This window comes from Daucus carota, chromosome 8 (assembly GCF_001625215.2).
Source record: "Daucus carota subsp. sativus chromosome 8, DH1 v3.0, whole genome shotgun sequence".
Classification (NCBI taxonomy): domain Eukaryota; kingdom Viridiplantae; phylum Streptophyta; class Magnoliopsida; order Apiales; family Apiaceae; genus Daucus; species Daucus carota.
In genome coordinates this window covers 28,119,482-28,145,765 of record NC_030388.2, presented here as the reverse complement: position 1 = coordinate 28,145,765, position 26,284 = coordinate 28,119,482, and the positions used below count along the sequence as shown (strand labels likewise).

Sequence of the window (26,284 nt, the reverse complement as noted above, 5' to 3'; positions counted from 1 at the left end):
CCATGCACTTATATACGGAGGATAGACATTTTTCAAGCACATATACAGAATTCCAAGTACTCCCTCCGTCCCAGTTAATTGTATACGTTTCTTTTTCACTGCTCGACACGCTTTTTAAGGCTCTTATAAAACATAGTTCTACAACTTATTTTTAAGATTTTCTTTTTTTGTATAAAAGTATAAATGTTATAATTTTATACAAAAAAAGAAAATCTTAAAAATAATTTACAGAACTATACTATATTGAAGCATTAAAGTCCGTGCCGCGCCCCCGTCCCCCAATGTATACTATTGACTGGGACGGAGGGAGTATAAACAATCAAGTACTACATGTACATTTCACGACATTATAATCTGATTTAGACAGAACAGCTTGTTTTAGGTGCCTGGTCTCCTCAAGTTTGTGGTACATGCATCATCTATTCGAGTTCGATGTCTATCATCTACTCCCTCCGTCCCAATGAATTGTATACAGTTTCTTTTTTGGGATTACCATCAATTGTATACATTTCAAAAACCGTAAACTTTTATAATATAAAACATCATTACACCAACTACTTTCTTCCACTATCTTCATTCTATAATAATATAAATACTATTACACCCACTACTTTCCTCCACTATCTCAAATTTATTATTAAATATAAATGGGTCCCACCACTATACCCACTTTTCATACAACTTTACTCATTTCTTACCCATTTTCTTGGTCTCCGTGTCCCAGCCATTTGTATACAAATGACTGGGACGGAGGGAGTATGTCTACCACAGTCATAGTCAAGTGTTTATTTATTATTTGTTGTAATAAATGTTTGAGTTCGATATTTATATGTGAATAATTGTAACACCCCTATCTTAAATTAAGACGAGAGGTTACCTACAAATCCAAAACCTGCAAACAGAGCACTAATATATATTCCAAACGATGATAAACAGTTCTAATAAGTTCTAGAATGATATAAATCCTCCAAAATAATTTAATCCAAATAATGCGAATAAATAGAATCTCTAAACAATAAAATCCGAATAAATGCTAGAAGTCCATAAAGTCCTAAACAATGAAAAGAATGGGCTGCTCTCCATCACACAGTCCCGAATCCCCCTAAGTACCTGCCAGAAGAAGAATACGGCATGAGCCAAATGCCCAGTACGGATTGGAAACATTTACAAAACAAGAAACATTTAAAATATTTTGACAGTAATATAAATCAGTTATTTTAAAATAATAGGCTGAAGCAACAAGGGGTTAGGATATTTCATACCGAGATCAAATCAGAACATATACATATACACACATCATAGGGTACCTAATGTGTGCAACAAATCGGATAACGTGTACGGCATATACAACGTCACCGTCAAATCACAAATCATATCAAACTGAACTGGGTGCACCCACGTATCCTGAACATATAATCAAAATGGCCAAAGCTCCTCCCAAGAGCTAACAGAAGGATACGCCGTGACCGATCACACTGTCACGGAAGTGTCATGTCAATGGTGCCGCAAAGACATGGCTGTAGTACCCCTACAGCTGGGTAACTCGGTATACCCTATATCTCTCTAAGGGTTTAAAACAAAATTGTTTTCACAACTTAAAAATCTCAGGGTACAGATATTTCAAATAAACTGAGCAAATCATATTTTGTAAAATCTTTGAAAACCGCATCACAAATATTTCAATCTTTCAAAACAGAATTTTTAAAATTTTTTTCGGAAATCAAAACAGTCAAATGAGTAGCGCAAAACAACCTTAGCAAATAGGACAGATCAAAATTATTTCATACCGAAAGGAGTAGCGCTGAATAAAAGGAATAGAATCCGTACCTCGAAAATAACTAATCGAACACTCACGAGAATCCGGAAATAGTTATCTAAACCCTCGGCTCCGAACCTATAAACAAAACTACGATTTATTATTAAATCATACATAAATACTAAGCCATTGACTAAACATTAGTGCTATTACTAATGCATTGCTGACTTAATTATTAACCTCGACATCACTACAGATTGGAGTCTTAGCTTTGTTAATCTAATTAATATATCAAACCCACCTGACCACTTTGATCGATACTGTATGACAAAGGTCCGAGGTGTTGCATGCTAATAAAATACTAATGAATACAAATCTACTACTCAGGTGGACTATCAACCTTAACCCAAAACAATAATATTAATATACTATATACTGAATGATGTACCTTCTCCGTGGATAACTAAGCTCTAAGAGCACCAGCAGCGGTGGGGGTTACTTCATCTGCCCCCACTGACACAAAGATGACACCTCAGCTGGTGGTGGATTTGTGAAAAACTGACCCCGAGCTTTCCAATGTAAAGGTCATTTTTTACTGTGCTCACAAGTAAAATGCAGAACAAAGAAGCATAAAACTGCTATAGGCTGTTAAAAAAGGGAATGGAAATAATAATATAAAACTAAACTGTCCAGGCCCGGGGAAGAGGCACCGGACCAGTTTATACTATATGCTACATTGCTGTTCAGTGCCACAATATGGTGGATAAGTCATTTCACGAGTCCCAAGAGCAAAAGCAGCCCCGCGCTGCGTATGCTCTAAGACTCCCCGCGGCTTGCTCCCTGTTTCTTCTTAGGATTTTTAACCTGTAAATTTCCTTTGTACCTTCCAAAAGTTACGGGGGTGTATTCGATTGGGATTTTAATGCATTGTTTTTAGTCTATGGATTTTAATAGATTGTATGGGATTTTGATTTTTTGCGGATTCTTGATGAAATGTCGCAGAGTTGATAGGATTTAGGTACAATGCTTCGAAATCCCATTGAATTTGGTGGGATTTCAAAAAACTTAAAATACACTGAAGAATGCCACAAAATCCATCATTTTATGAAATGAAAAAAAATCCATCAGCATTTGAATACCATCAGATTTTAATGGATTTTAAACAATCCCAATTGAATACCATCGGATTTTAAAGCATAATTTAAAATCCCAATTGAATACCACCAGATTTTGTAGCATAGTTTAAAATCCCAATTGAATACCTCAAGATTTTAATGGATTTCAAACAATCCCAATCGAATACCCTCGGATTTCATGAATGCAAAAAAATGCTTTAAAATCCCAATCCAATATTGTGTGTCCGAATTTGTGTTCTACCGTTTCATATATGCAAATTCAATAAAAGCCATTTTCTCTTCCTTTTTCTTTCCATGCATTCATACATTTTGTATTAGATATGTAAATACGTAGATGTAATCAATGTTACAAAAGGTTCAGTCATCTTCTCCGTATCCGATTTCGAAAATTCTTCACGATTTTGGATTCAAATTCATCTCGAATTGTAACATTGTATGCCTCAATGCCTATAGGCTAATTCTGATAACGTGATATTTGATTTTGAGTCCAAAATTCGATAAAATGTGTCGTTGATTCGATCAATTATTTTTTGATTTTGGTAATGATCCAATGGCTGCTTCAACAATGGCAACGGCAGCCGGAATGGTGGTGATTCTGTACTATGTGAGCAGGAAATTATTGTCAACGAAAGTGGATGACGATGATGACAACCGCGATGAGAATTCAAAGTCGAGTCGATCCGTGAAGAGGAGAATTGCGAGAAGGCCAGCTCATGCGCCAGCTACTTGGTTAGAAACTATTAATACGCTTACAGAGACGCTGAGGTTTACTTATGCTGAGACGTTGGGGAAATGGCCTATTGGCGACTTGGCTTTCGGAATTAATTATTACATGCGCAGGCAGGTGCGCTGATTTATTTGTCTTTTGTTTTATGTTTTGTTGATGTTTATTATTTGTGAAGAAGGAAGGTCCGCTATATCTTCAAATAAAAGCGCACCTGCCTTGACACGCTGAATAATTCAGCATGTTTGGTTAAGATGTGTTTATGTGAAATGTCGGATGTCTGTGCTACTGTTAGTGACCATATATGATTTAGGGATAGTTAATTTAAGCTGAATGATTTAATTTTTTTAATCTTTTCTTACCTCATGAGTAAATTGTAATATCCTCCTATTTAGTATCCTTGCAATTTAATTATGTTCTCTGATTTATAATGCTCCAGAGTATGTGTCACTAAAAGTTTCGACTCTAGACTCTTCTGTTTTAGCACATTCTTGTCAATGTCAATGTAGTTGCCGGAACTTCTGAAATATGAAGAGTTCTAGGTATATGTTTTTGGCTCACCTGGAGTCGCGTAGTTTGGATTTTTGGATAGTTTACTGACAAGGTTATATATCCGCGATGCAGGGTAATCTACAGGTTGCAAGCGTATATGCAGGAGATGATTGTGTTCAGCTCAAGGGACCAGATATTATTGCTGATATGAAGCATTATTTGTCATTGTTAACATGTTGTATACTTTTCTCAAAGAAGCCCTTTCCAGTTTTTTTGGAGTCTGCTGGCTACACTCACGAAGATGTTATTCTCCGGGAGCCCAAAGCTGGGGTATGCAGATTTGTTTTACATTAAGTTTGTCAATTATGAAATCTTCTAAATGTTAAGACTGTTTTGTTTGCATTTCTAATACAGATTTTAAGGCCTGCTTTCACTATATTATGTGACAAAAATTTAAAATGCTTCCTGCTCGTGATACGGGGGACTCATAGCATTAAAGATACGCTAACTGCTGCAACAGGTGCAGTGGTCCCTTTTCATCATTCAGTTTTACATGATGGTGGTATTAGCGATTTGGTATTAGGATATGCCCACTGTGGGATGGTTGCTGCTGCTCGTTGGATTGCGAAGCTCAGCTGTCCATTTCTACTAAAGGCTCTCAATAGCTTTCCTGATTACCAAGTAAAGGTATACATAGCATATTTACCAGTTTATTATATGTATATTCTTAAGCCTTCTACATATATGATTCTGAATTAGTATCAGTCATACCCCAGAATTAGGCGTGTCAATTTTAGTTGGCAGCTTCTTAAACAAATTTTTCTATGCTGTATGCTTGGGAAATATTGTGATCAAAAGAGTTTGGTTTACTTGTAGATAGTTGGCCATTCACTTGGTGGTGGTACTGCTTCTCTGTTGACCTACATTCTTCGAGAACAGAAAGAGTTTTCGTCAACCACTTGCATCACATTTGCACCAGGTATGTCAATGAGCCCATTTATGAGGAGTTCCTTCATTGATCTGCCCCGTCTCACTTCCCTTTACTCACGTACTCGTTGCACCTAGCCTTTGGTATGTGAAGCAGCAATTCGACTATTTTAGTTCAAACATCGTCTTGCATTATAATAAGACCAGTATAAACAAGAGACTGAATTTTCAGAAGTGTATTTGCTTATTTGATAAGAATAATTATCTACCCTGGGCCGAGTACTGTGAAAAATGTTTATGAGAAACCACCTCATTGTTAGTGATTAGCTTTCATTAATTTTATGCAAAATCCCTTTCTGGCAGCTGCTTGTATGACATGGGAACTAGCGGAATCAGGGAAGCATTTTATTACTACCATTATTAATGGTTCTGATCTTGTTCCAACTTTCTCAACGGCTTCAATAGATGATCTTCGTTCAGAGGTATGATAGCTTCTCTTCCTTTTGATAAGTTATTTGCAGATAGTGCTTCCTCTATCACAATCCATATGAGCTCATTTCAAATTTTAGACCCCTGGTTTCTACATCAGAAGTGCTTCCATATGAGATCATTTATAATATAAAATGTATACTGAAGTTCCTTTGTCTGAGAGAGATTATTTATTTAGAATCCTATCATCAGGTCACAGCATCGTCTTGGTATAATGATCTGTTAGATCAAGTTGAGCATACAAGAGTTCTGAATGTTTTTTACCGCTCTGCAACTGCTTTGGGATCTCGACTCCCAACAATGGCTAGTGCAAGAGAGAGGGTTGCTAGTGCAAGTGCCCTTCTTCGTCCTGTTTCTAACAGTACACAGGCAAGTTCTTTAGTGCAGCTCTATGTGTTTGAAAGTCCGGCCAAGTATAAAAAACTTTTTCTAAGCCTATTCTAAGTACAATTAAATCTTTATTTTGCCATCCCAATTTAAAATGTTATATTTTGATTGCAGAGTATTAACTGATAATTTACCTATAGGGTGTGATGAGGCGTGCCCAGAATGTTGCTGAGGCTGTCGTTAGATCCCGCTCAACCCTGGCATCATGGTCATGTATGGGAGCTCGTCGACGTACTGTTGCCTCTTTGCCAAGCCCTAAAGAAGAGGATTCGCCTGAAACGTCACTTCTAGGTGAGAGATCAAGTTCTCGGTCACTGCATCCTTTTAAGAGTGAGACTGCAAATAGAGTTCCAGATGCAAACCGTGTCAAAGGAAGTACTTCTAGGGGGGTATTAGGACATGATGAGACGGATGAAGAAGAAGAGGTCCTCACAGATACCAGAGTCAGTAGTAGTGCTTCCAACATGGGGGACATGAGCGAAGGTGAATTTTTGTATGAACTGGAGATGGAACTCCAGAGGGGAGATAATGGAGCTGAACAGAAAGTGCAGCAGAAAGCAGGAATCACAAAGGAAGAAATAGAACTAGCTGTCGAAACTGATACTAAACCAATCACATCTACTTCTGATGTTGTCGAGAACCTCCACTTGTATCCTCCTGGAAGAATTATGCATATAATTACTGTAGTCACCTCTGAGGCAAGTGATTCAGGTCAGGATCATATAACTGAGGAGCATGAACATAAACATGTTAGTATCTACGAGACAAATAGGGAATTGTATAGTAAGCTAAGATTGTCAAAAACTATGGTTAATGATCACTATATGCCCATGTATAAGAAGATGATAGAATTGTTAATCAAAGAACTGGAAAAATGATGAGGACTGTATTTGTTCATTGAAAAGTATATGATACATGTCCTATTCGAGTAACGAGCCAATCCTTATATATGTCTTTGAATTGCTGAGGTTGCACGGACTGGACAGGGTTTATTGGCACTGTTATGTTTGTTTTTAGTTTCCAAATAAGTTGATGACTTAGATGCAAAGATAGACGCCTGAACTGAACACATTCGTATATTCCAAGAAGTACGGTGAGAAATGTAAGAAGTAGAGAGACTGTTTCCGTGTCTAAGAATATGAGGGGCGGGGAAACTAGGTAAACTGGAAGATAATAAAAAAGTTAAAATTTCAGAAGTTTCCTGATTCTGTCAAAAGACATGAACTACTTAGAGAAGAACACTAATTTGTTGGATTAAGCCCCTGTCCACATCAAGAAACTTAAGAAAAGTATGCTAGTGGTTTGGTGATTGAGCTTGAACAGTGTAGTATGTCTTCTAGAAAACAGCCAACAGAAAGGAGAAGAAATCATTTAAAATATTGATAACAGAAGCCACCCTCAAGTTTCTTTTGTTTTCTGTCTTATACAATTTAGCAATGACTGATGAGTCATAACAACTAAAGTTGGATAAGATGAAGCCACTTTCCTAACAAAAACTCACGTTTAAGGCCAAACTAAAACAGCTTCCTCCTTCTTTCCAGTAACAAGTCACAGCCAACTTCTTTAGAACAGCACCATTCTATATATAATCCTAAACACATCCAGTATTCTTCATAGTTCATTCAGATATTATTTTCTCCGTATCCAACTTTACACGAGTTCCTTTCCAAGTCTCGGCATCAAGAAATCTTTGAGTAGTAGTAAACTTTGGGGCTGAAAGTGCTGAAGAGTAATGGAAGTAGAAACATTTGTCATCAAGGTGGTCATGTTTGTGGTTGTTCAGGCTCTGGTTTATTTAATCCTTTCGAATTCGTCTAATGTCTTCTCTGATAACAAGTTGATAAAATCACTTAGTTTCAAACCAGCGCGGTCACTTAGCATCAGCCGTATGCTTGCTTCCATCTCTGATTTCCCACAGAGTGGTGAAGGATCCCCTTTATTAACAAGTTCTTCATCTGTAGAATTCTCTAATTTGAGTTGTAACTAAAAATGTATACAGCAATACTAGTAGCTGTGCAGTGCTTTTGATGCCTGTGGTTCTCAAATGTAGCAACTCAGTGTCATGGACTCATGGGGTATTCTTTGATTCTTAGTCTTCCATTATGGTGTAATATAATTGTTATAATCAGAAATACAATTAAGACTATTGTTTCTTTGATTCATTCATGTTTTTCTTTCACATTTCAAATTCTTTGTCAAATACGAAACGAGAGAAATACTGCTCCTATATATTCACCTGATGCATCACAAGTTGAACAATGAAAAGTTATTGCCTCAAAGGGATGTGAAAGCTAAGGAGCTGAGATACGTCTGACAATATTAAATAGCCCTGAACAATATAACTGCCCGGATTTTCTGACTCGGTATTAGAATTCTCAATCATAAAAGCGGTAGAATTAGCTAATAATTATGTCACTATATAGAGTAGTAGTTCAATCATAAGCTACTATAACACAGACACCATCTGTAGCCAATTTATCAAATTTGATCATCCCTGGTAATGCTTGATGTGTCACTTCAGCCTCAGAAATAAAACCGAAATCCTTGATGAAGTAGTTGCTGACAGCTCTTGATAAATAGAGCCTAAGAGCAGAAATGAAAAAATTCAATCAATTTATAAATGTTGTAGCATATTGCCTCACCTGTCTCAGATGGACAGAGCAGTAGTACCACTGTAAAAATAATTAATTCCAGGATGATGCTCAAGCTCTTGATCGATAGCAGAACAAGTCTTCAATTAAGCTTGTTCCCAGGTACTAAGCTGATGAAGGCATTCACCAGACTGGAGTGACAGAGCTAAAGTATGCCTATGTATAAAAATAAGAGAATTGTTTATCAGAGAACTGGGAAATTCATGAAGACTGTATTTTTTCAATTTGAAGAGTATATAACATGTGACCAATCATGAATACAGGATATAGTCCTATTCGAGTAGCAAACGAATCAATTCATACTTTAATAGATGTCGAGGATTTTAAGTTGCTCTGAGTGGATAGGGTCTATTGTCAGTGATATGCCTGTTTTAATTTTCGATTAGTTGATGAATGAAATTCAGAGATATACACAGGCCTTAATTGTTTTCCAAGAAGCAAAGAGATACCATAAAAAGTACAGAGACTGTCTTTTCCCCGGGTGCCTGGGATAACTTGGTCAATTTGTAAGATACTGAAATAATTTGGAAAAAATCAGAAGTTTCAAGAAGCTGTTAATTTTATAGTCTTCAGATGAAGCCCCTGTCCAAACCAAGCAACTTGAGAATATAATGCAAGTAGTCTGGTGATTGAGGCTTAACATTATATAATTTTGTCTTCTAGAAAACAGCTAGCAGAAAGGAGAAGAAATCATTTAAATTATTAATAACAGAAGCCACCCTCAAGTTTCTTTACTTTTCCTGTTTATACAATTTAGCAATGACTGATGAGTCATAGGTCATAACAACTAATGTTGGATAAGATGAAGCCACTTTCCTAACAAAAACTCACGTTTAAGGCCAAACTAAAACAGCTTCCTCCTTCTTTCCAGAAACAAGTCACAGCCAACTTCTTTAGAACAGCACCATTCTATATATAATCCTAAACACATCCAGTATTTTTCAGAGTTCATACACATCTTATTTTCTCCATACCCAACTTCACGCGAGTTCCTTTCCAAGTATTGGCATCAAGAAATCTTTGAGTAGTGATGGAAGCAGAAACATTTGTCATCAAGGTGGTCATGTTTGTGGTTGTTCAGGCTCTGGTTTATTTCATCCTTTCAAATTCGTCTAATGTCTTCTCTGATAACAAGTTGATAAAATCACTTAGCTTCAAACCAGCGCGGTCACTTAGCATCAGCCGTATGATTGCTTCCATCTCTGATTTCCCACAGAGTGGTGAAGGATCGCCTTCATTAACAAGCTCTTCGTCTGCAGAATTCTCTACTTTGAGTTCTTAGTCTTCCATTATGATGTTATATAATTGTTGTAATCAGAAATACAATATAGACCATTCTTTCTTTGTTTCATCCATGTTGTTTCTTTCACATTTCAAATTCTTTGTCAAATACGAGACGAGTCAAATGTTGAAATTTTCTCATTAGGCCTAATAAGTGAAGTGAACAAATTTGGAAAAAGATTATATGTACAGACATGATATGAGATGATCAATCATCAAAGTGATCATCGTTCAATTCTACAAAAATATAATAGCAATCTTAACGAGCTTGTAATAAACAATGGCAACCAATTTTTGATCTTTCCTCAGCTAGTATCAGCTGATTTCTTGTAGCAACTTAAAGAGTCTCCCTGAGAAGACGACGAAGCAGGGTGAAGAAAAAGGCAGATAGCTGAGATATCATCGATTGCAATACCCCTCCTCTTGCGTTTCCATGCACGAACAGCATGCTCAACCAATCTCTTGGCAGATGTTTCCCTGTCCAGTGCTAAAGAGACAATCTCAATGGCTTCTTGGTTAGAGATAACATCCCAAACCTAACAGATCAAAATATGGAATTAATAATATGTTCAGAATAAAAACCAGAACAAAAATATCATAAATTAAATTTTGCATCAATCAAGATGACTACAATTGTATGCTTGTGTAGCTAAATCACATCATACCCCATCAGTAGCCAATATAACAAAATGATCATCACTGGTTATGTTCCGCTGTGTCACTTCTGGCTCAGAAATAAGACCGAAATCCTTAATAAAGAAGTCGCCAAAAGCTCTGGATAACGCTAATCCTGGACCTCCTGGTGTCTCTCCATTTGGCATCCAGATCCTATACACCCCAGGCTCATCACTTGAAGAAAATACTTTCCCTTTTGCTCGTGTAATCCTCTCGGTCTCCTCTGATATAAAGAATCCAAGTATGAAAAATGTCAGTACCATAAATTTTACTCATGTACTAACTAGTATTCTTCCAAGCCTATTTCAGATAGAGGAATGAGTGAGGAAGCTTACGAGGCAAGTTGGGTTTACAGTCAATAGTAAGCTGAACTGGCTCCAAGTTACCATCACTAGAGGTGGCTGCCAGAACTGCCCGGGAATCACCAACGTTTGCTATAATCAAGACATCGCCCTGAAAAGAATCATACTGGAATTCTAACACAATAGCACTATGGCAGAACACAAGTTGCTAGATAAGGTAGAGCTGGAATGCAGAAATGCATTGATTTAGTCTACTTATCAGTCACCTGTCTAACGATGGACAGAGCTGTCGTACCACTGTGAAAAGAATCAATCCCGGGATGTTGCTCAAGCTCTTGATCAATAGCAGAACAGGTCTTCAAGTAAGATTGTCTCCATGTACTGAACTGATGAAGGCTTTCACCAGAGTAAAGTGATAGGGCTAGAGCTTCTTGCCAATTGCAAAGCAAAGAACAAGGCATCGAATCCCTGACCCTTTTAGATATAAGGTGACCCCAAGGACCATGTCCATCAAAAACACCACAAAATATCATGTCTTCTTGACATCCAAAATTCTGCAAAAAATAACCAATCAGATACAATAGATTCCAACTATCTGTCATTAGGCTACTCCTTGATTATCTATCTAATAAGCACACTGCATACCTCCCACACTATAACGGAATCTTGATTCTCTCCTTTCCTTCCTCTCTTAGAGTAGGCAGAGGCGAAATTTTCAGACCCTCCAACGCTGACATATCCAGGAGAACTTGACAACAGATTACTTTTTTTCGCCTCCTTAGCCAATGCATCTGCAGCTTCCTTTCCACCATCAACCTTTTTCTTCCCATTCTTAGTCGAAATATTCTTTGCCAAGCCATTGATTAGTAATGAAAACTGCACCATCTTGAACAACTGCATGTTCAAAATTTTAAGTCACTTAAGAGTCTTCTACTAAGGACTATGAACTTGTCTCCATAAACTAACATGTATATCTTAGCCTCTTAGGTCCTAAACCTTAACATGTGAAGAGTAGTTGCTAAACTTTAACAAAACTAATACTTTTAATTTCTTCAAATGAATCCAAAAAAAAAAAGATTAGCTAGCCTAGAGAAATGGATCTATAAGATGACAAAGAAGTAGAATTGAAATGAAGAAACTAAGTGCATGTTACAATACATTTTATACCAAATGAATATGATTTGATCAAACAAAATATGAACTACAATCACCTTGTTACTTGCTTTGAATGATCTTCTTTACTGAATGATAATACTGATCAAAACTCAAACGAGACACTGGAAAATCCAACTCTGCAATAAATCTCCGGTTGGCTAGGGAGCGATATTTGTAGTATTCAAATGCTTCAGATAACTTGTCCTTCTTCAAACTCATGCGTCTTCCGTATATATAGACGTTTACTTTTTCTTTTTCTTGGATAGTGACCTCGAATTTATCATTTTTTTTAAAGATAAAGATGACAAAGCATAAATGGTCCCGATATTATTTTGCAATCCAAAAGTACGCGTCTTTTACTCTTTTAATGTCAGATCGTGAAGCGTTTTGAAGACCTGCAAGCTACACACCATTTCATATATCGTATCACTTAACAACACAAAATCGTATAATGTTAAATAATAATTTTTATACCTAAACATAACATGATATAGTATTTTCTTCTAAAAATCAAAATGTTGGATTAACGCGTTAATAAATAATATTTTCGGTCAATTTTTCACAATTATAACATTTTGGACATTACTTAAAGCAACCGTGATATACAAAATTTTCTTATTAAAAATCAATATGAAATGTGTTAAATTCCGATTTAGTTCCGTCGCTAACTTTTCTGTCGAATGATAATAATTTGGCGCATTTCTTTCCGAAGTCGATCGGTTCAAGTGTAATAAACAAAACATAATTTTATAGTGTAAAAAATCGGAAATTACATAACAATCCCTAACAAGTGTTAGAAGTCGATGCTGAATGAAGTTGAAGGTAATGATACCAAGTTAATATTGGCCAAGCAAATGTTCTCTGCTGATGATTGTTTTCGAATAAAAAATTGTACGGATTGTTACTTACAATGATGGTCATTTAGATATAACAATATAAAATTAAGGGGCGGTAATAAAATATAGTAAATTCATGGTTCAAAATCGATTGTCAATTCAATAAGCTTGGTGGAGAGATTAGTTGAGCTTAACTTTCTGATTAAAGCAAATACTTAAATCAAATAAATTAATCGAATAAACTAGGTAGAGTGTCTAGTCTTCTTGTTACATTATGATTATGTTAATTTTTTATGTAATCGTCAATTCTATTGGTAGTTTGGCTTTTGTGCACTAACAGACATGTATATCTAAGCATGCATGTCACTATTAAAGACTTAAAATGACATGATTATAAAATTTGGTGATCAATGATCATAATCATATTTTAATAAGCATGTCACTAAATATGATTTCTGTCCATAAATTTTTTTTCCCTCAATACGGGGGGAACAACAATGCCGACGTCTGTTTGGGTGAAGAAAAACTTTGTTATACAACTGATAATTTATTATAATAAATTGTGTATTTTCACACACACAAAAATACACAACCTCTTGCATCCTAAAACTCTAGTCGTCGATGATAATTTTTAGTCTTGTTCTAGTTCGTCGAAGGTACTTCTCGTATCGTCAATCCATTAATCCATTTTATCCTGATAGGCGATCGTTCATCACATACGGTGAGAGCGAAATACGCTTTAAGAAGACAGTTACACACTGAACTCGAATTCTGTTCATATATTTTTCGTTTAATTTCTGTCTCTTACGCACTTATTCTTTTTTCGATACTTTGCACACACAAACACACAGTTTGATGTTTACACAGATTGTATAACATTACTAACTGTCCATTCTCGTTAAAATATAACATCAATGTGGTTATTTGCATTTTGTGAGTTTATTTTGTATGATATTATGGGATCATATCAGACCAAATCAAATATATGCAAGTACAAAATCTGTTTCGAGATTATTTTAGTTATTTAAATTTTCTGGGATTAAAATAGTTTGTGATGTAGAATAAGAATGAACTTAATTTTAATAAATATAGGTTTTATTATCACAAAGTTCTTAATTTATTAACAATTATTTTAATCCAAAAAAATAATCTAAGAGCACAACAACTCATATCTAAATATGAAAAATATAAGATGAAGAAAGATTATCTTCCCTTTATTCCAATAAAACGGAAACATCATACGTGCAGTAATAATATGACAATGTTGAAAATATCAAAGTTGTAGTATAATAATTTCAAAAAAAAAACCGATAACATAATTTTATCTGAGAAAATAAAATAATCATAATTTTTTAAGGCTACCGACATGTTCAACCTACAAGGTTTATTATATCTACAGTTATTTTTCATACTTCCTATTTTTTATTGTTAACCAAACTGACCAAACAAAAGACGAATATGGTTACTACAGTTAAAAAACATGGTTGCTAAATGCAAATCAAAATTGCTTAGTGCAATTCAGAGAGATTACATTGCTGCCCTTCTTCTTTTTCTGTGCCGAGGCTGTATAAAGACGTGTAATCTAGTTTAAGTGTAACCATTTAATGCACAACCCTAATTTTATGTGTCATCATTTAATATAATCAAATTAATTCACGTCCGTGTACATAGTATCTTATCTAATCATTTATATATATTCAGATTAATTCACATATGCACAGTATCTTATCAACATAGTGCAATGTACTTAATATACATTCGTATTCATACTTTCTCAATACATGAATCTATATTTTTTAGATTAATATTATTAATAGTTAGTTTTTTCATATTCAATCACTCATCTGTGTATATATATGTACAATAATTCTAGTTTTACTATACTTGAACAAGAAAATTTTCTAATTTCATACGTGAAAAGTAAAATTCTTTCCTGACGTGAACCTCATCAACTTACTTGTGCACAACTCTCTCCACTTCATCTCATGTCCTTGTATAACGCAATCATCCAACTTTATCAACCATCTGCATGACCTTTGTAAGTGATCTTTATATCTTTATATATTTTTTTATATAACCTGTAATGTATGGAAGCTTTACTGATCAACCTATTTGTTTGTTTAAGGTAATTTGATATTCTTGCTGACATCCCTTACACTTTCATCACATCAACTTGTGCTTGGAATATAGAGAGTTTCATCAACCAGCACCTGACTGTATGTAAACACTACTTTCTTAAAATTACATGATGCATATATATATGTGAACATTTTTTTAGTATATTATTATATGATCATGCATGAATTGATCTTATATTTTTTTTTCTATGTGACTGATTTTATGTTTATATGTAAGCCATTACTTTTTCATATTTCTTATGTGTGGATTTCATTTTAAAAAATATTGTGTTGTCATTATTTTTTAATTTTTTATAAATATTCGCTCTACAATACTTATAATATTTATGTACGAGAAATAACATGATAAATAATAGTATATATTTTTTATATATTAACCTTTACTTTATAATTTATGTTGGTTCGATATCAAAATAATTTATTTTTAAACAATAACATAATAAATAATAATACATAATATTATGTGGCCTAGTTATATATATGTTATATTTTTATACTTTTAATGGATCACGAATTCATATTTCACCATGAAAGTATTAGTTTATCATATACTATTCTCTCTACTAATTTATTTTTTAATACTAAATATATTTATCCGAAAAAATAATATGATAAATAATAATAATATGTTAATTTTATTTTTCTAAATTTCAAATTTTTACTTGTAACATAATATATATATATATATATAATTAGTGGATAATAATAATATGTTTTGTTTTTCTTTTTCTAAACAATATTGTATTTACTTTCGTTTTTCTATCATCCTATGTGAGTGTATATGTCACTTTCTAAATTTGCCAACTTATTTATTTTTGTATTGTGATATGATATTTCAATGAAATATTATTAAAAATATTAATAGAAAATATATTGATTTGGGATTCAAATTTCTTGATAGCTAATGTGATTTTGTCGCTAGTGATATTATCATGTGATTTTGTGCTATATACTACAATTTAATAACTGTTAATGTTTTTACCCTAGGTGACAGTATAATTATTTTTGTATACAGGAATTATCGTATAACCATGGATGGAGAAAAAGATTTTTCAGTAAGTTTAAAATTATTTTTCTTGAAAATTTTCTCATAATTCTTCTCACTACTCATGTGAAATTCTGAATTTACATTCTTCTCTAAAATTGTAGGATGTATATTTTGGTCTTAATTCGGGCTCACCGGTGAATGTTGGTCACTTATTTGAAACAGACAAGTCATTTTGTAGTCGACGTGACTTGCAAATATTTGTCAGAAATGTCGGGCAAAAAAATAATATAGGCATAGTTGTTACTGCTTCTAGAGGTGGTGATGGCAAGGGATTGGGTGATGCAGTTGTATATTTTGGATGTGAACGTTCTTTATCATATCGTAGAAATAAAGAAAAGGACAATACTTCTGAAGTTAAGAATAAGAAGCGCAGCAGCGGAACCAAAAGATGTAATTGTCCATTTCGTCTCAAAGGAAAGGAAATTTCTGCAGGAGAATGGAGATTATTTGTTATTGACGGGAATCACAATCATGATTTTCCTATATATAACGTGGGTCGTTCAATAATGAGCAGGTTGTCTGAGGATGAAAAGCTTAAAGCAAAAGAGATGACACAAGCTCATGTGCCTCCTTCTCAGATCTTGATTTCTATAAAGAATGAAAACAAGGAGAACTTAACAACGATGAAACAAGTGTACAACTACCGGCAAACTCTAAGGAAGGAAGAAATGGGAGATCGATCAGTGACTCAACAGCTTTTGAGTTATTTGAATAAAGAATCCTACTTTTTTTCGTATAGAGCTTCACCCACTGATGTGGTTACTGATTTGTTTTTTGCAAACAAAAAGGCCGTGCAACTTTTGCATCAGTTTTACTATGTGCTGATTATGGATTGCACATACAAGACAAATAAATACAAAATGCCATTGCTACAAATAGTTGGATGCGTACCAACCGGGAAGAATTTTGTCGTTGGGTTGGCATTTTTACAAGATGAGAAAAAAGACAGCTTTGAGTGGGCTCTTCAGTGTACAAAAGCTCTCTTCGATCAAAATCATCTCCCGGAAGTCATTGTCACCGATAGAGAATATGCTTTGATGAATGCAATTGATGGTGTGTTTCCTAGTAGTTATCATATGTTGTGCACACGGCATATTGCAAAAAATGTGGAATCTCGGGCAAAAGTTGGTACTAGGAGTGAAATATTTGCACGAGGATTCGTGGGTCGCTGGAATCAGATTGTTCATGCTGAGACAGAAGTCGACTATGAAGAAAAAGTACAACATTTTCAAAATACTTATGCTAATAAATCAAAATTACTAATGTATGTGCAGAATACGTGGTTGATTCATGCAAAAAAATTTGTGCATGCTTACACGAATAAGGTGTTGCACTTTGGAAATCGAACCACTAACAGGTATAATTTATATTTATTATTATTTCATTTTTAGTAACTATTCTGTACTATTTTAATTGTTTTACTCCTATTTCAGAGTTGAAAGTGCTCACAACGCATTAAAGAGATTTTTGAAGACATCGACCGGAAGTTTGGACACAATTTGGTCGAGGGTGCACTCATTTTTAGAACTTCAAGAAAATGAAATTAAAGCTAGTTTTGTCAGGTCAACAAACAAAGACCTTCATATCAGTGTTTTACATCTGTTGACCGGGTTGACTGGTAAAATTTCTCACGTCGCCATTAAAAAAGATTTATGAGGAATATAGTCGACATGAAGTAGACACTAATCCTGAAACTTGTGGATGTTATTTGCGAACGTCACATGGTCTCCCTTGCGCACACGAGATGAGATTGATGGATAAGGAAGGAAGAGGTATCGAGTTAGACAATGTTCATGTCTTTTGGAGAACTCTTCATATGGAAGGTACTTCTTATTCTTCTGATGATCACCAAACACAATTCCAATATGATGATGAGATTTTATGGTATTACTTTGATTTGATGCTGAAACAATCATCAGAAGTGAAAAAAATGTATATATCTCAACTAAAAAAGATGATACACCCAGAATCAGTTACATTGGAAGAGCCTATTAGTGATCGAAAAAGCAAAGGTCGCCCGACATCTAGGAGTTCCACAAAAAGAGATCCTTCGTACTTCGAGCATGTTGACAAAAAGTTTAAATCAAGTAATAAGAGTAAAACTTCGATGAGAGAAGAATACATACCTTCAGAAATTCCACATTTTATCGTTCCTTATATTCATGAATACGTGAATGTTCTTGGGGATGGTAATTGTGGGTATAGATCAGTGGCTCATCAAATTTATGGGTCAGAGGACCAGTGGAGAAGGGTGCGTATGGATTTATATGATTTCATAGAGAGACGTATAGACTTTTGGGCAAAAGTATGGCATAAAAGTATAGAAGAAGCATGGATTACGCTACGCAAGGTTAATTACTGTGAAAGTCCTTGTCCAGTGGAATATTGGATGTCTATGGATGAAATGGGTCCAGTAATTGCGACTATGTATAATGTGATATTAGTTGGTTTACACCCGATAGAACTAAAATTTGGTAATTTGACATATTTGCCGTTATATGTTCCAGAAGGCATTGTTCGTCCAGAAAAATTAATCTGCATTGCCTTTCTAAGAAAATCTAATCACTTTGTTTCGGTATGTACAAACTATTATCAATATGATCATCCTTAAATTATTAAATTGTATGATGATACTCAACTAACATCATAATTATTGTCTGCAGATTTCTTTGATGGATAATTGCCCTATTCCAGTGGTTTATGGATTTTGGACCAGATTTCGTGAAGATTCTGTACAGGGATGGGACACTCCTTTGATGTCTAGGATTGAGAACTGGAAATTGATATGTGGCTAGATGTTAATATGTAATTTATTCAAACATTGTAATATACATTTGATATTTATTATATATTTTATTGTGTGCTTAATATTAAATGTTTTTGTCGTATGTTTTCAATATATCTAACTTGTTATTTTTACTCTAAGGCATGCTTGTTAGTATTAATTAGTCAATTGTTATCTTAAAATAAATTATTCTATTACCTATCTTTAAAAAAATAATCCTTTAAGTAATGTTTTTATAAAATAATAATATATTTTATAAATAATTGTTAGGTCCAAAGTATCGTAGAAGGGGGGGGTTGAATACGATACTCACTACAATTTAAAATTCTTTCGAATCTTGCGGATAAACAAATTGCAGTTCTGTAATGGGTTTCGTGTTCCGGATATTTATTGGGTCGATTTCTGAGGATATGAAAATATTAAACCAACACACAATATTTTCCAAGGTATATCTGTATATTGATAAATACCTCGAAGGGTGCTACAAATCCAAACCCGAAGGTTGGCTGCAGAGACTACAATACACTCTACACACAAACGCCTATCAAAACAGATCTTCTATCTAAGCTCTCGTATGTGTGTAGTGTGTGCACTTTACAAAGTGTGTAGTTGTTTTCAAATGAAAACACAAAGCCCTATTTATAGACTTTCCAACAACTAACCATGGTTAACGAGTTCGTCCTGGACGACTTGAGTTCGTCCTGGACGGATTCGTTTTCTAAAAATAAAACTAACTCCACCAAATCACAAGAGATTGGCGCCACTTTCATATACACATATATATACATATATGTATAGCTAAGTTGCGCCCCAAATATACTTATATGTATATTCCAGTGGTTTTACTTGTGAAAGTCAAAGATGGCGCCCTCCAGAGTCAAACATGGCGCTTAACCGTACACCCCTGTGGCTTGAGATAGAATTTATACAAGGCCACAGAGTTGATTAAGTGTCAAGCGCAAGTTTTGACTAAGTCAAACCTTGCGCTTTGACATGGTCAAACATTGCGCCTCTTCTCTAGAGTGTTCCCCTGTATGACTCAAATTACTTAGAATATTTTTGCATGTGCCAATCCTTTCCAGTTGAAGAAGTCAATTGTTGCGCTTTGACTTACAGTCAAACATTGCGCCAACTTCTTCACTGTATGTTCCCCTGTAGAGTATTGCCTTAGAAATTCTTGACAAAAGCTTAACTGGCGCTTTGACCAAGGTCAAAGATTGCGCCCCATGGTGCACCTCTGTGTACATAGAGAGTACATAGAAAATTCTAAGTACAGAGTTTTGTGAGGAGGCGCAAGCTTTGACTAAGTCAAAGTTTGCGCTCCACTTGAATTCACTCCACTGTATATGTACTTAGACATTTTTTTCCCAACATTCATATATCATATTATATTCATAATATTATGTTTAAATATATGTATAAATAAGGATATATATATAAATATATATAAATAATATTTATATAAACATATAGTAATATATATATATACATATATTTAAATATATTCTCATATATTTAAATATATATAATATACATAAAATTATATGTAAATATAAATATAAATATATATAGGGATATATATATAATTATCTATAGATATAAATATACACATATTTATGCACATAATATAATATATATATATATACTTAAATATATAAATGTTTATGTAAAATATAAATACATATACTATACATATATATTTATTTAAATATATATACATATAAATATACATATACATATGTTTAAAAACATATATACATATATATTATATATATTATATTTAATTAAATATACATATATACATATATAATTATATTTGTACATATACAAATATATAAGTGCACACATATATAAAATGTCACTTCCTGATATGGCTTTCTGTGGAAGCTTTGACATATGGCATTTGAGCAGTAAGCTTTGGCATAGCTGGCATTTGGCTTGACTTGGCTTTGGAACAAATGACTTGATATGACTGGATCAATTCTTCGATCGATAAATACTTTGCAAAGCTCCGTACGTGCTGACGCTTAGTGCACTGGTCTGGTTCACAAGCGACTAACACTGAAGTTAAACATTGTACCGTCTTTGTCAGCAAACATTGATCAGTCGGTTCCGGGTTAGTTTATGCTTCAGTTTGTTGATTATAAATAACCAACCAAGATATATAGAAATATCTTGCTTCAGGGGTTGCACTGAAATCTTTCGAGTACTTGGACAACATCTTCATTGCTTCCACAATCTTGAATACTTCAATCTTTATTCTTCACTGAGGCATGAACATATTAATGAACTTCTTCCAGTGAACTTATTCCTTCAAGACTGTAGATGGCTTCTTCAACCTTTGTCTTCGTATCTTCCGATTCCGGTGCAGGCGTAGTGTTATTTACTTGTCCTGTTCTATTGTTGAGTTATCATCCCTATGTAACAGATAGGGTTGTCTTTACATTTAGACTTACAATCTCCCCCTATTTGTTTGTTGATCATAACAAGCAAATCCTCTGGAGGATAACTCAACTAACACTAGAAAAAGTAAAGTCCTGGACTAGTAAATAATGCTACAAAGTTTCTGGATCATATAATACATTTCCAGATTTCATGAATAGAAATAACAGATGTGCATATCACCTTCATTTCTCTGGTTTTTGCTTACCTGCCAGATAATCCTCATAGTCTGTCTTGAAGAGAATTCAAAACATTCCATTATGCAAAGAATAATCAGCAGCTTCATTGAATTCTCCAGTGGTAATGAATAAGTTCCTGTCTACCACTTACTGAAGAATAGATGTATCACCATGATTCCTCACAAGTAAAGAACAAGTCTTTGCTTATGCTTCTCCCTCTGTCAGAGATAGTGGTGAACCAATACCACTGTTTCTTAGGAATCATACCACGTACCACCTGAATAAAGATACAACACAATGGTGAGGTGTACATGAGTTGTTATTACTTCTCCTCCCATTACCTTGATCAGGTACCCCTTTGTGATAAGTAGCTATCTCCCCTTAGATGAAAGATCAATCCTCCCTCTTAGTTGAAAGAAGAATCTCCCCCTCAGTAGTACACAGCTAAAGAGTAGTTTAATCCCCCTTAGTCGTAGACAATAGAAGAAAGCTAACTTACTTTTTCAACTTACTTTTTCTTCCCCCTTTCATATATTCTCCCCCTAAATATATTCTCCCCCTTAGTTGTGGAATCCTCCGAGGATATGTGGTATCAAATAGGTCAAGGAACGTGTACAATACTTCCTGTACCAAAAGATAATCTCCCCATAGAGAACTAAACAACGCTAAAGCTGGGGTCGAAGAAAGAGTTCAGAAGAAGGGTTTACTTTGCTTGGGTTGGTCCCTATGCTGAAAGAATAGGTTCCAAACGGAAAAGCAATGAGTAAAATCTGACAACCGTGTCCCTTTGTTGTTACCAAATGATAAAGCTTCCCGATATTTTTAGGTTGCAATACCAATTGTTAGATCCCTGATAAGGTTTCGATAACATCTTTAACATGGCTCCAACGGCAGTCAGTCGAACATTCCAGTGAAAGTATCCACTTTGCCTTTAGGTATAAATTTGGTAATCAGTGGTTATCTCACTAAACGTTCTGCAGGTGTATCACTCGACACTCAAATTTCTCTCGGTTTTTGGGTAAGGGTGTCACTCACGAGTTCTGTAAGTGTATCCCTCCACACAAATACTGAGCTTCCAAAATGCTGAGTACCTGCAAGAAAATCACCTTAGCCACCCTTAAAGGGGGTCACCGGTGGTGCAATGGGAGTTCGTAATTCCCAGTCCCTGTAGACTCCTCAGATAAATCTGAATCATGGTCCACAAGTTGCCAACCACTAAGTGGCTTATCCAATTAAGGATCCAGAGTTGTTTGCTCTGGGAGGTTAGACAAAGGCTTAATTATGGCAAAGGCCTAAGTCCTCCTCAATGTCTGTGAAGACACTTGATTCAAGAGAATCATCAACCATAGGTTCACAACGTGAAATGGAATGAACCGTAGTTGCTTCCATCAATTCTTTCAACAACTTGTGAGCTTTCAATACCAATTATTATTATATGTACCTCACAAGTGTTTCACTCTTCTCAAAATCCTATGTGTTTGCACTCACTTATGCTCACATAATTCTCATTATGATATCTCACTGGTTCTTCTCAGAATCTCACCAAGTGTTTAACTCTCAATGTTTGGCTCACAGTGTTTCTCTCAGCACTCAAAGTATGGTCTTCTGTACCTGCATGAGAAAATCACCATAGCCCCTTCAAGAGAGGTCACTGGCGGTGCAATGGGGTTTCGTAAATTCCCGATCCTCAACTGACTCATCAATAAATTGACTCATAGTCAGAGAGTTGCCGATCTCCTATAAATAGGAAATCCATTCCGATTGGATCCAGATCTGTTCTTATCTGGGGAGGGAGACGAGAATCCTGAAGATTTGGCAATTGAGATCCTCGTTTCCTCCTTACACCTGTAAAGGCATCAACCATCTTATCTACCGTAAAATGGTAAATGAAGAAGTTGCTTCTGGAACAAAACCTTTAACCTTACTGTGCACTCTCTTGTATTGTGTCCATAAGATTTTCTGTTTAGGCTCTTCATCAGAGTGATTACTGATGATGTGCTTGACTCAATACAAGATGCTCTGGCTGACGAGCGAATTTCAATGGACTCATCCTGTTGAGAGAATGATTCCAGAGACTGTTTTATTGCCTTTTCAGCTCTATATTCTTTTGGGAGAATACAGATGAGCAACAGTTACCTCAAGTTTGAAAACACCTTTTCTCCTTGAGAGGTAGAGCTGTGGGTACACTATCCCTCACATCCTTATTTGCTGCAACGAGTACAGTTTCTCCCTCATTGACCTCTAGTCTAATAAGTTCCTTATTACTCCATGGGGAAAGTTGGGATGTGTTCTGAATTTGGTTTTATAGTCTGGGATAAAGATTGTTGGTTTTCAACCTTATGACTATTTAGGAAAGCCAAGAGGCTGATAAAGTTCCGAAGAACAGAAAGAGATATAAATGCATTTTTGAAAATCTATGATTTTGAATGAAAGCAATTGCATTTAATCTTTTGAGGAAAAATGAATCAGTTGTGACTGTAAAATTATTTTCATAAAGAATGACAATCACAACCGATGAAAGAATTAAAGTTTTCCATTAAAAACTGGTTTGAGTACGAGAGTCTGAATCTATGCATAAAAGGTTTAAATGAACTTGTCTTTGAAAAAGACACAGACTCCTGTTTCTCACTACAATTTTAAAAAGGAAACAAGAAAATTTATGCGCTACAGTGTATAAAGCACTCGCCACACTAATTAGTGAAAAGGCCTCATACTAGCACATCGTCAAAACAGACGCTGCAAGTGACAAAGATCACCAAGTACACAAATACAAGATAATCAATATCTCGTCTTATGACGCTACATGTATAGATGCAAAATATTCTAAGAAGTATTTATGAAATAGAGTAGTGGATACCAATTGTTGAAATCAATTGATAAGAAAATTTCTTTGAAGAAACTCACCACTCCAGAACATAAATATGAGACAGAATAAAGATTATGTTGTCTCCCATGAACTCAGAATATTAAACACCTAAAATATATTAGCACCAGTGGTTTTAAGAAATATGCAACAATATTTCACCAGTGCCAATATATCACAATCAATTCACAAATAAAACATCAATAAAGCATCAAAAATAGATACCAATTAAATATTTCAAAAAAAAATGAATTAATCATGCTTCTATTATTCTATCAAAGTTAATCATGAAACAAATAGCATATAATTGTCATGGATCACAATTTAACTAAGATAAAATAATAATTACCTACGCAATATCATATAATTATCAAATCAGCATATAACAACTAAAATCATGACAATCATACAAAGATATGCGCAAGCCCGAGGGAAAGTTGAAGAAAAGTTCACGAGTCTTATACATGTAAACATTAAACACAAGTGAACTCACACAACTCCTCGCAGAAAATATTAACACTTAATATTAGTGATCTACATATAAGCATGCAAAAATATCACTAACACTAAAAGTATCACAACTATATGCAGTTAGACATGAAAAAAAATATCAATTAATAAATCATCAAATATCTAACACAAATAGCTATGCTTCAAGTATATACACTAATATAAATGGATTCAGCCTAGAGAGAATCTAAGTAACTCCACACATACTAGTATATCATGACTAAAGTCTAACTAGATTCTAACCACATACCAATTACTGATACAAGTCACGAGTCTAGAAACAAATAAGTCATACTTCAGATTTTATACCTATAAAAATGAATTCAACCTAGAAAATAATCCTAAGTATGTTCACATATACAGATATATCACGACCAAATTATGACAAAGTTCTCTACTAGATACCAATTGTTAAAGAAGTATAGTTCAAGAAAAATAACATAATTAAGTCATGCTTCATGTCATCTCTAATCATTTAAATCATGAACAAATAAGTCACTTAATTGTCATGCAACACAATTTAAATAATTGAAATAACAAACACTCATGCTAAAACATATAATCACCATCTAAGCATGCAAAGCAATAAACATGGCAATCACATAGAATAGCAAAAAGCACGAGGTACTGGATTTTAAATAAATTCACAAGTCCTATGTATAGACAATTTAATACTTATGAATTCATTCAAGAAATACGATAGACATGCTCATGAAAGAAGTAACACCTTATAGAAAATATAGTATGTGATCTACTTGCAGTTAAGTAAAGTGATAAGTTGAATACCTCTGAGACTTGACATTTCAGTTGATGTACCTTTCTTGTACTGATCAAGTCCAGTGGTTGTTGGCATAAGTCTTGGCAGGTCTAGAATCTTTCAAAATGCACATATTCAAAAGATCCTTGACTTCCTTTTATTGCCATCATTCTTTAGGCTAACAAGTAGACCATGAAGAATTGCAACTTTCCAACAAACTCATCATATCACTAATCTGCATTCACTTGGCAATTATCTTGCACAAGTGACATTAGTCCACATATAATATAATCATGGTATCACAGCACAGATAGTTGTATTGTGTGTGCCTTGTATTATGAGAGGTAATAATTTGGATACCAAATATGACTCTAGCAAAGAGATATTAAAATAATATGCTAGTCAAAAGTCATACCATGTCCGTGACGATCATCAGGTGTTGGAGAGTAACTCATAGAGAGCTGGTGAAGAAAGAGAATACAAATTCCGTTGGATCTGCAACTGCAAAGTCCTTGAAATGTTGTATGAAGCTTCATCTTCTAGCTCACTGTGATATCCTGAACCCGAGTCTCGTCAATGGTGCTTTAGTTAAATCATGAAGGTCGTTGAGTCCCCTAAGATGTAGAGTCCTGAACTTGAAGATTCTGTTTCCATCATCTTCATAACCTTCTCCTTTGTAATAACTCTGAGCAACCAAATTGGCTTGTCCCTCGTAACAGAGCCAAAAACATCCAGTTGGAATCTAAATACC

At 34.6% G+C, this 26,284-nt stretch overlaps 4 protein-coding genes across 5 annotated transcripts; 3 read left to right on the top strand and 1 right to left on the bottom strand.

Annotated features, from left to right (window-relative positions):
• The first annotated feature begins 3,150 nt into the window (after window positions 1-3,150).
• LOC108198478 (uncharacterized) lies at window positions 3,151-6,842 on the top strand. Of its 2 annotated transcripts, none has more exons than XM_064083324.1 (7): window positions 3,151-3,736; window positions 4,241-4,438; window positions 4,523-4,795; window positions 4,985-5,087; window positions 5,399-5,517; window positions 5,717-5,893; window positions 6,052-6,842. In XM_064083324.1, the coding sequence occupies exons 1-7, from the start codon at window positions 3,443-3,445 to the stop codon at window positions 6,787-6,789; spliced, it is 1,902 nt and encodes a 633-aa protein (XP_063939394.1). In that variant the 5' UTR covers window positions 3,151-3,442; the 3' UTR covers window positions 6,790-6,842. The 2 variants fall into 2 exon arrangements, with proteins under 2 accessions (XP_063939394.1, XP_063939395.1); XM_064083325.1 differs by having other exon boundaries at window positions 5,690-5,893.
• A 3,196-nt stretch (window positions 6,843-10,038) lies between these two features.
• On the bottom strand, window positions 10,039-12,190 carry LOC108197649 (probable protein phosphatase 2C 73). The gene is made up of 6 exons (XM_017365323.2): window positions 12,032-12,190; window positions 11,466-11,714; window positions 11,087-11,374; window positions 10,854-10,971; window positions 10,509-10,741; window positions 10,039-10,379 (listed from the first exon to the last, which is right to left on the bottom strand). Exons 2-6 carry the CDS (start codon window positions 11,703-11,705, stop codon window positions 10,149-10,151), a joined length of 1,110 nt encoding a protein of 369 aa, XP_017220812.1. The 5' UTR covers window positions 11,706-11,714; window positions 12,032-12,190; the 3' UTR covers window positions 10,039-10,148.
• Window positions 12,191-15,980: 3,790 nt separating this feature from the next.
• LOC108198477 (protein FAR1-RELATED SEQUENCE 11-like) lies at window positions 15,981-17,653 on the top strand. The gene is made up of 4 exons (XM_017366232.1): window positions 15,981-16,004; window positions 16,099-17,214; window positions 17,272-17,354; window positions 17,431-17,653. Exons 1-4 carry the CDS (start codon window positions 15,981-15,983, stop codon window positions 17,651-17,653), a joined length of 1,446 nt encoding a protein of 481 aa, XP_017221721.1.
• An 88-nt stretch (window positions 17,654-17,741) lies between these two features.
• Window positions 17,742-18,792, top strand: LOC108198476 (uncharacterized). The gene is made up of 2 exons (XM_017366231.1): window positions 17,742-18,572; window positions 18,661-18,792. Exons 1-2 carry the CDS (start codon window positions 17,742-17,744, stop codon window positions 18,790-18,792), a joined length of 963 nt encoding a protein of 320 aa, XP_017221720.1.
• Window positions 18,793-26,284: the final 7,492 nt, after the last annotated feature.

Coding starts and splice junctions, on each gene's coding strand:
- LOC108197649 (XM_017365323.2), bottom strand. CDS start 11,705: ATGGTGCAGTTTTCATTACTAATCAATGGCTTGGCAAAGAATATTTCG. Junction 10,972..11,086: donor CTCTGTCCATCGTTAGACAG/GTGACTGATAAG, acceptor GATTCTTTTCAG/GGCGATGTCTTGATTATAGC. Junction 10,742..10,853: donor CTGTAAACCCAACTTGCCTC/GTAAGCTTCCTC, acceptor TCTTTATATCAG/AGGAGACCGAGAGGATTACA.
- LOC108198476 (XM_017366231.1), top strand. CDS start 17,742: ATGAGATTGATGGATAAGGAAGGAAGAGGTATCGAGTTAGACAATGTT. Junction 18,573..18,660: donor AATCTAATCACTTTGTTTCG/GTATGTACAAAC, acceptor TATTGTCTGCAG/ATTTCTTTGATGGATAATTG.
- LOC108198478 (XM_064083325.1), top strand. CDS start 3,443: ATGGCTGCTTCAACAATGGCAACGGCAGCCGGAATGGTGGTGATTCTG. Junction 5,088..5,398: donor TTGCATCACATTTGCACCAG/GTATGTCAATGA, acceptor CCTTTCTGGCAG/CTGCTTGTATGACATGGGAA. Junction 5,518..5,689: donor TAGATGATCTTCGTTCAGAG/GTATGATAGCTT, acceptor TGTCTGAGAGAG/ATTATTTATTTAGAATCCTA.
- LOC108198477 (XM_017366232.1), top strand. CDS start 15,981: ATGGATGGAGAAAAAGATTTTTCA. Junction 17,215..17,271: donor AAGTCGACTATGAAGAAAAA/GTACAACATTTT, acceptor ATGTATGTGCAG/AATACGTGGTTGATTCATGC. Junction 17,355..17,430: donor GGAAATCGAACCACTAACAG/GTATAATTTATA, acceptor CTCCTATTTCAG/AGTTGAAAGTGCTCACAACG.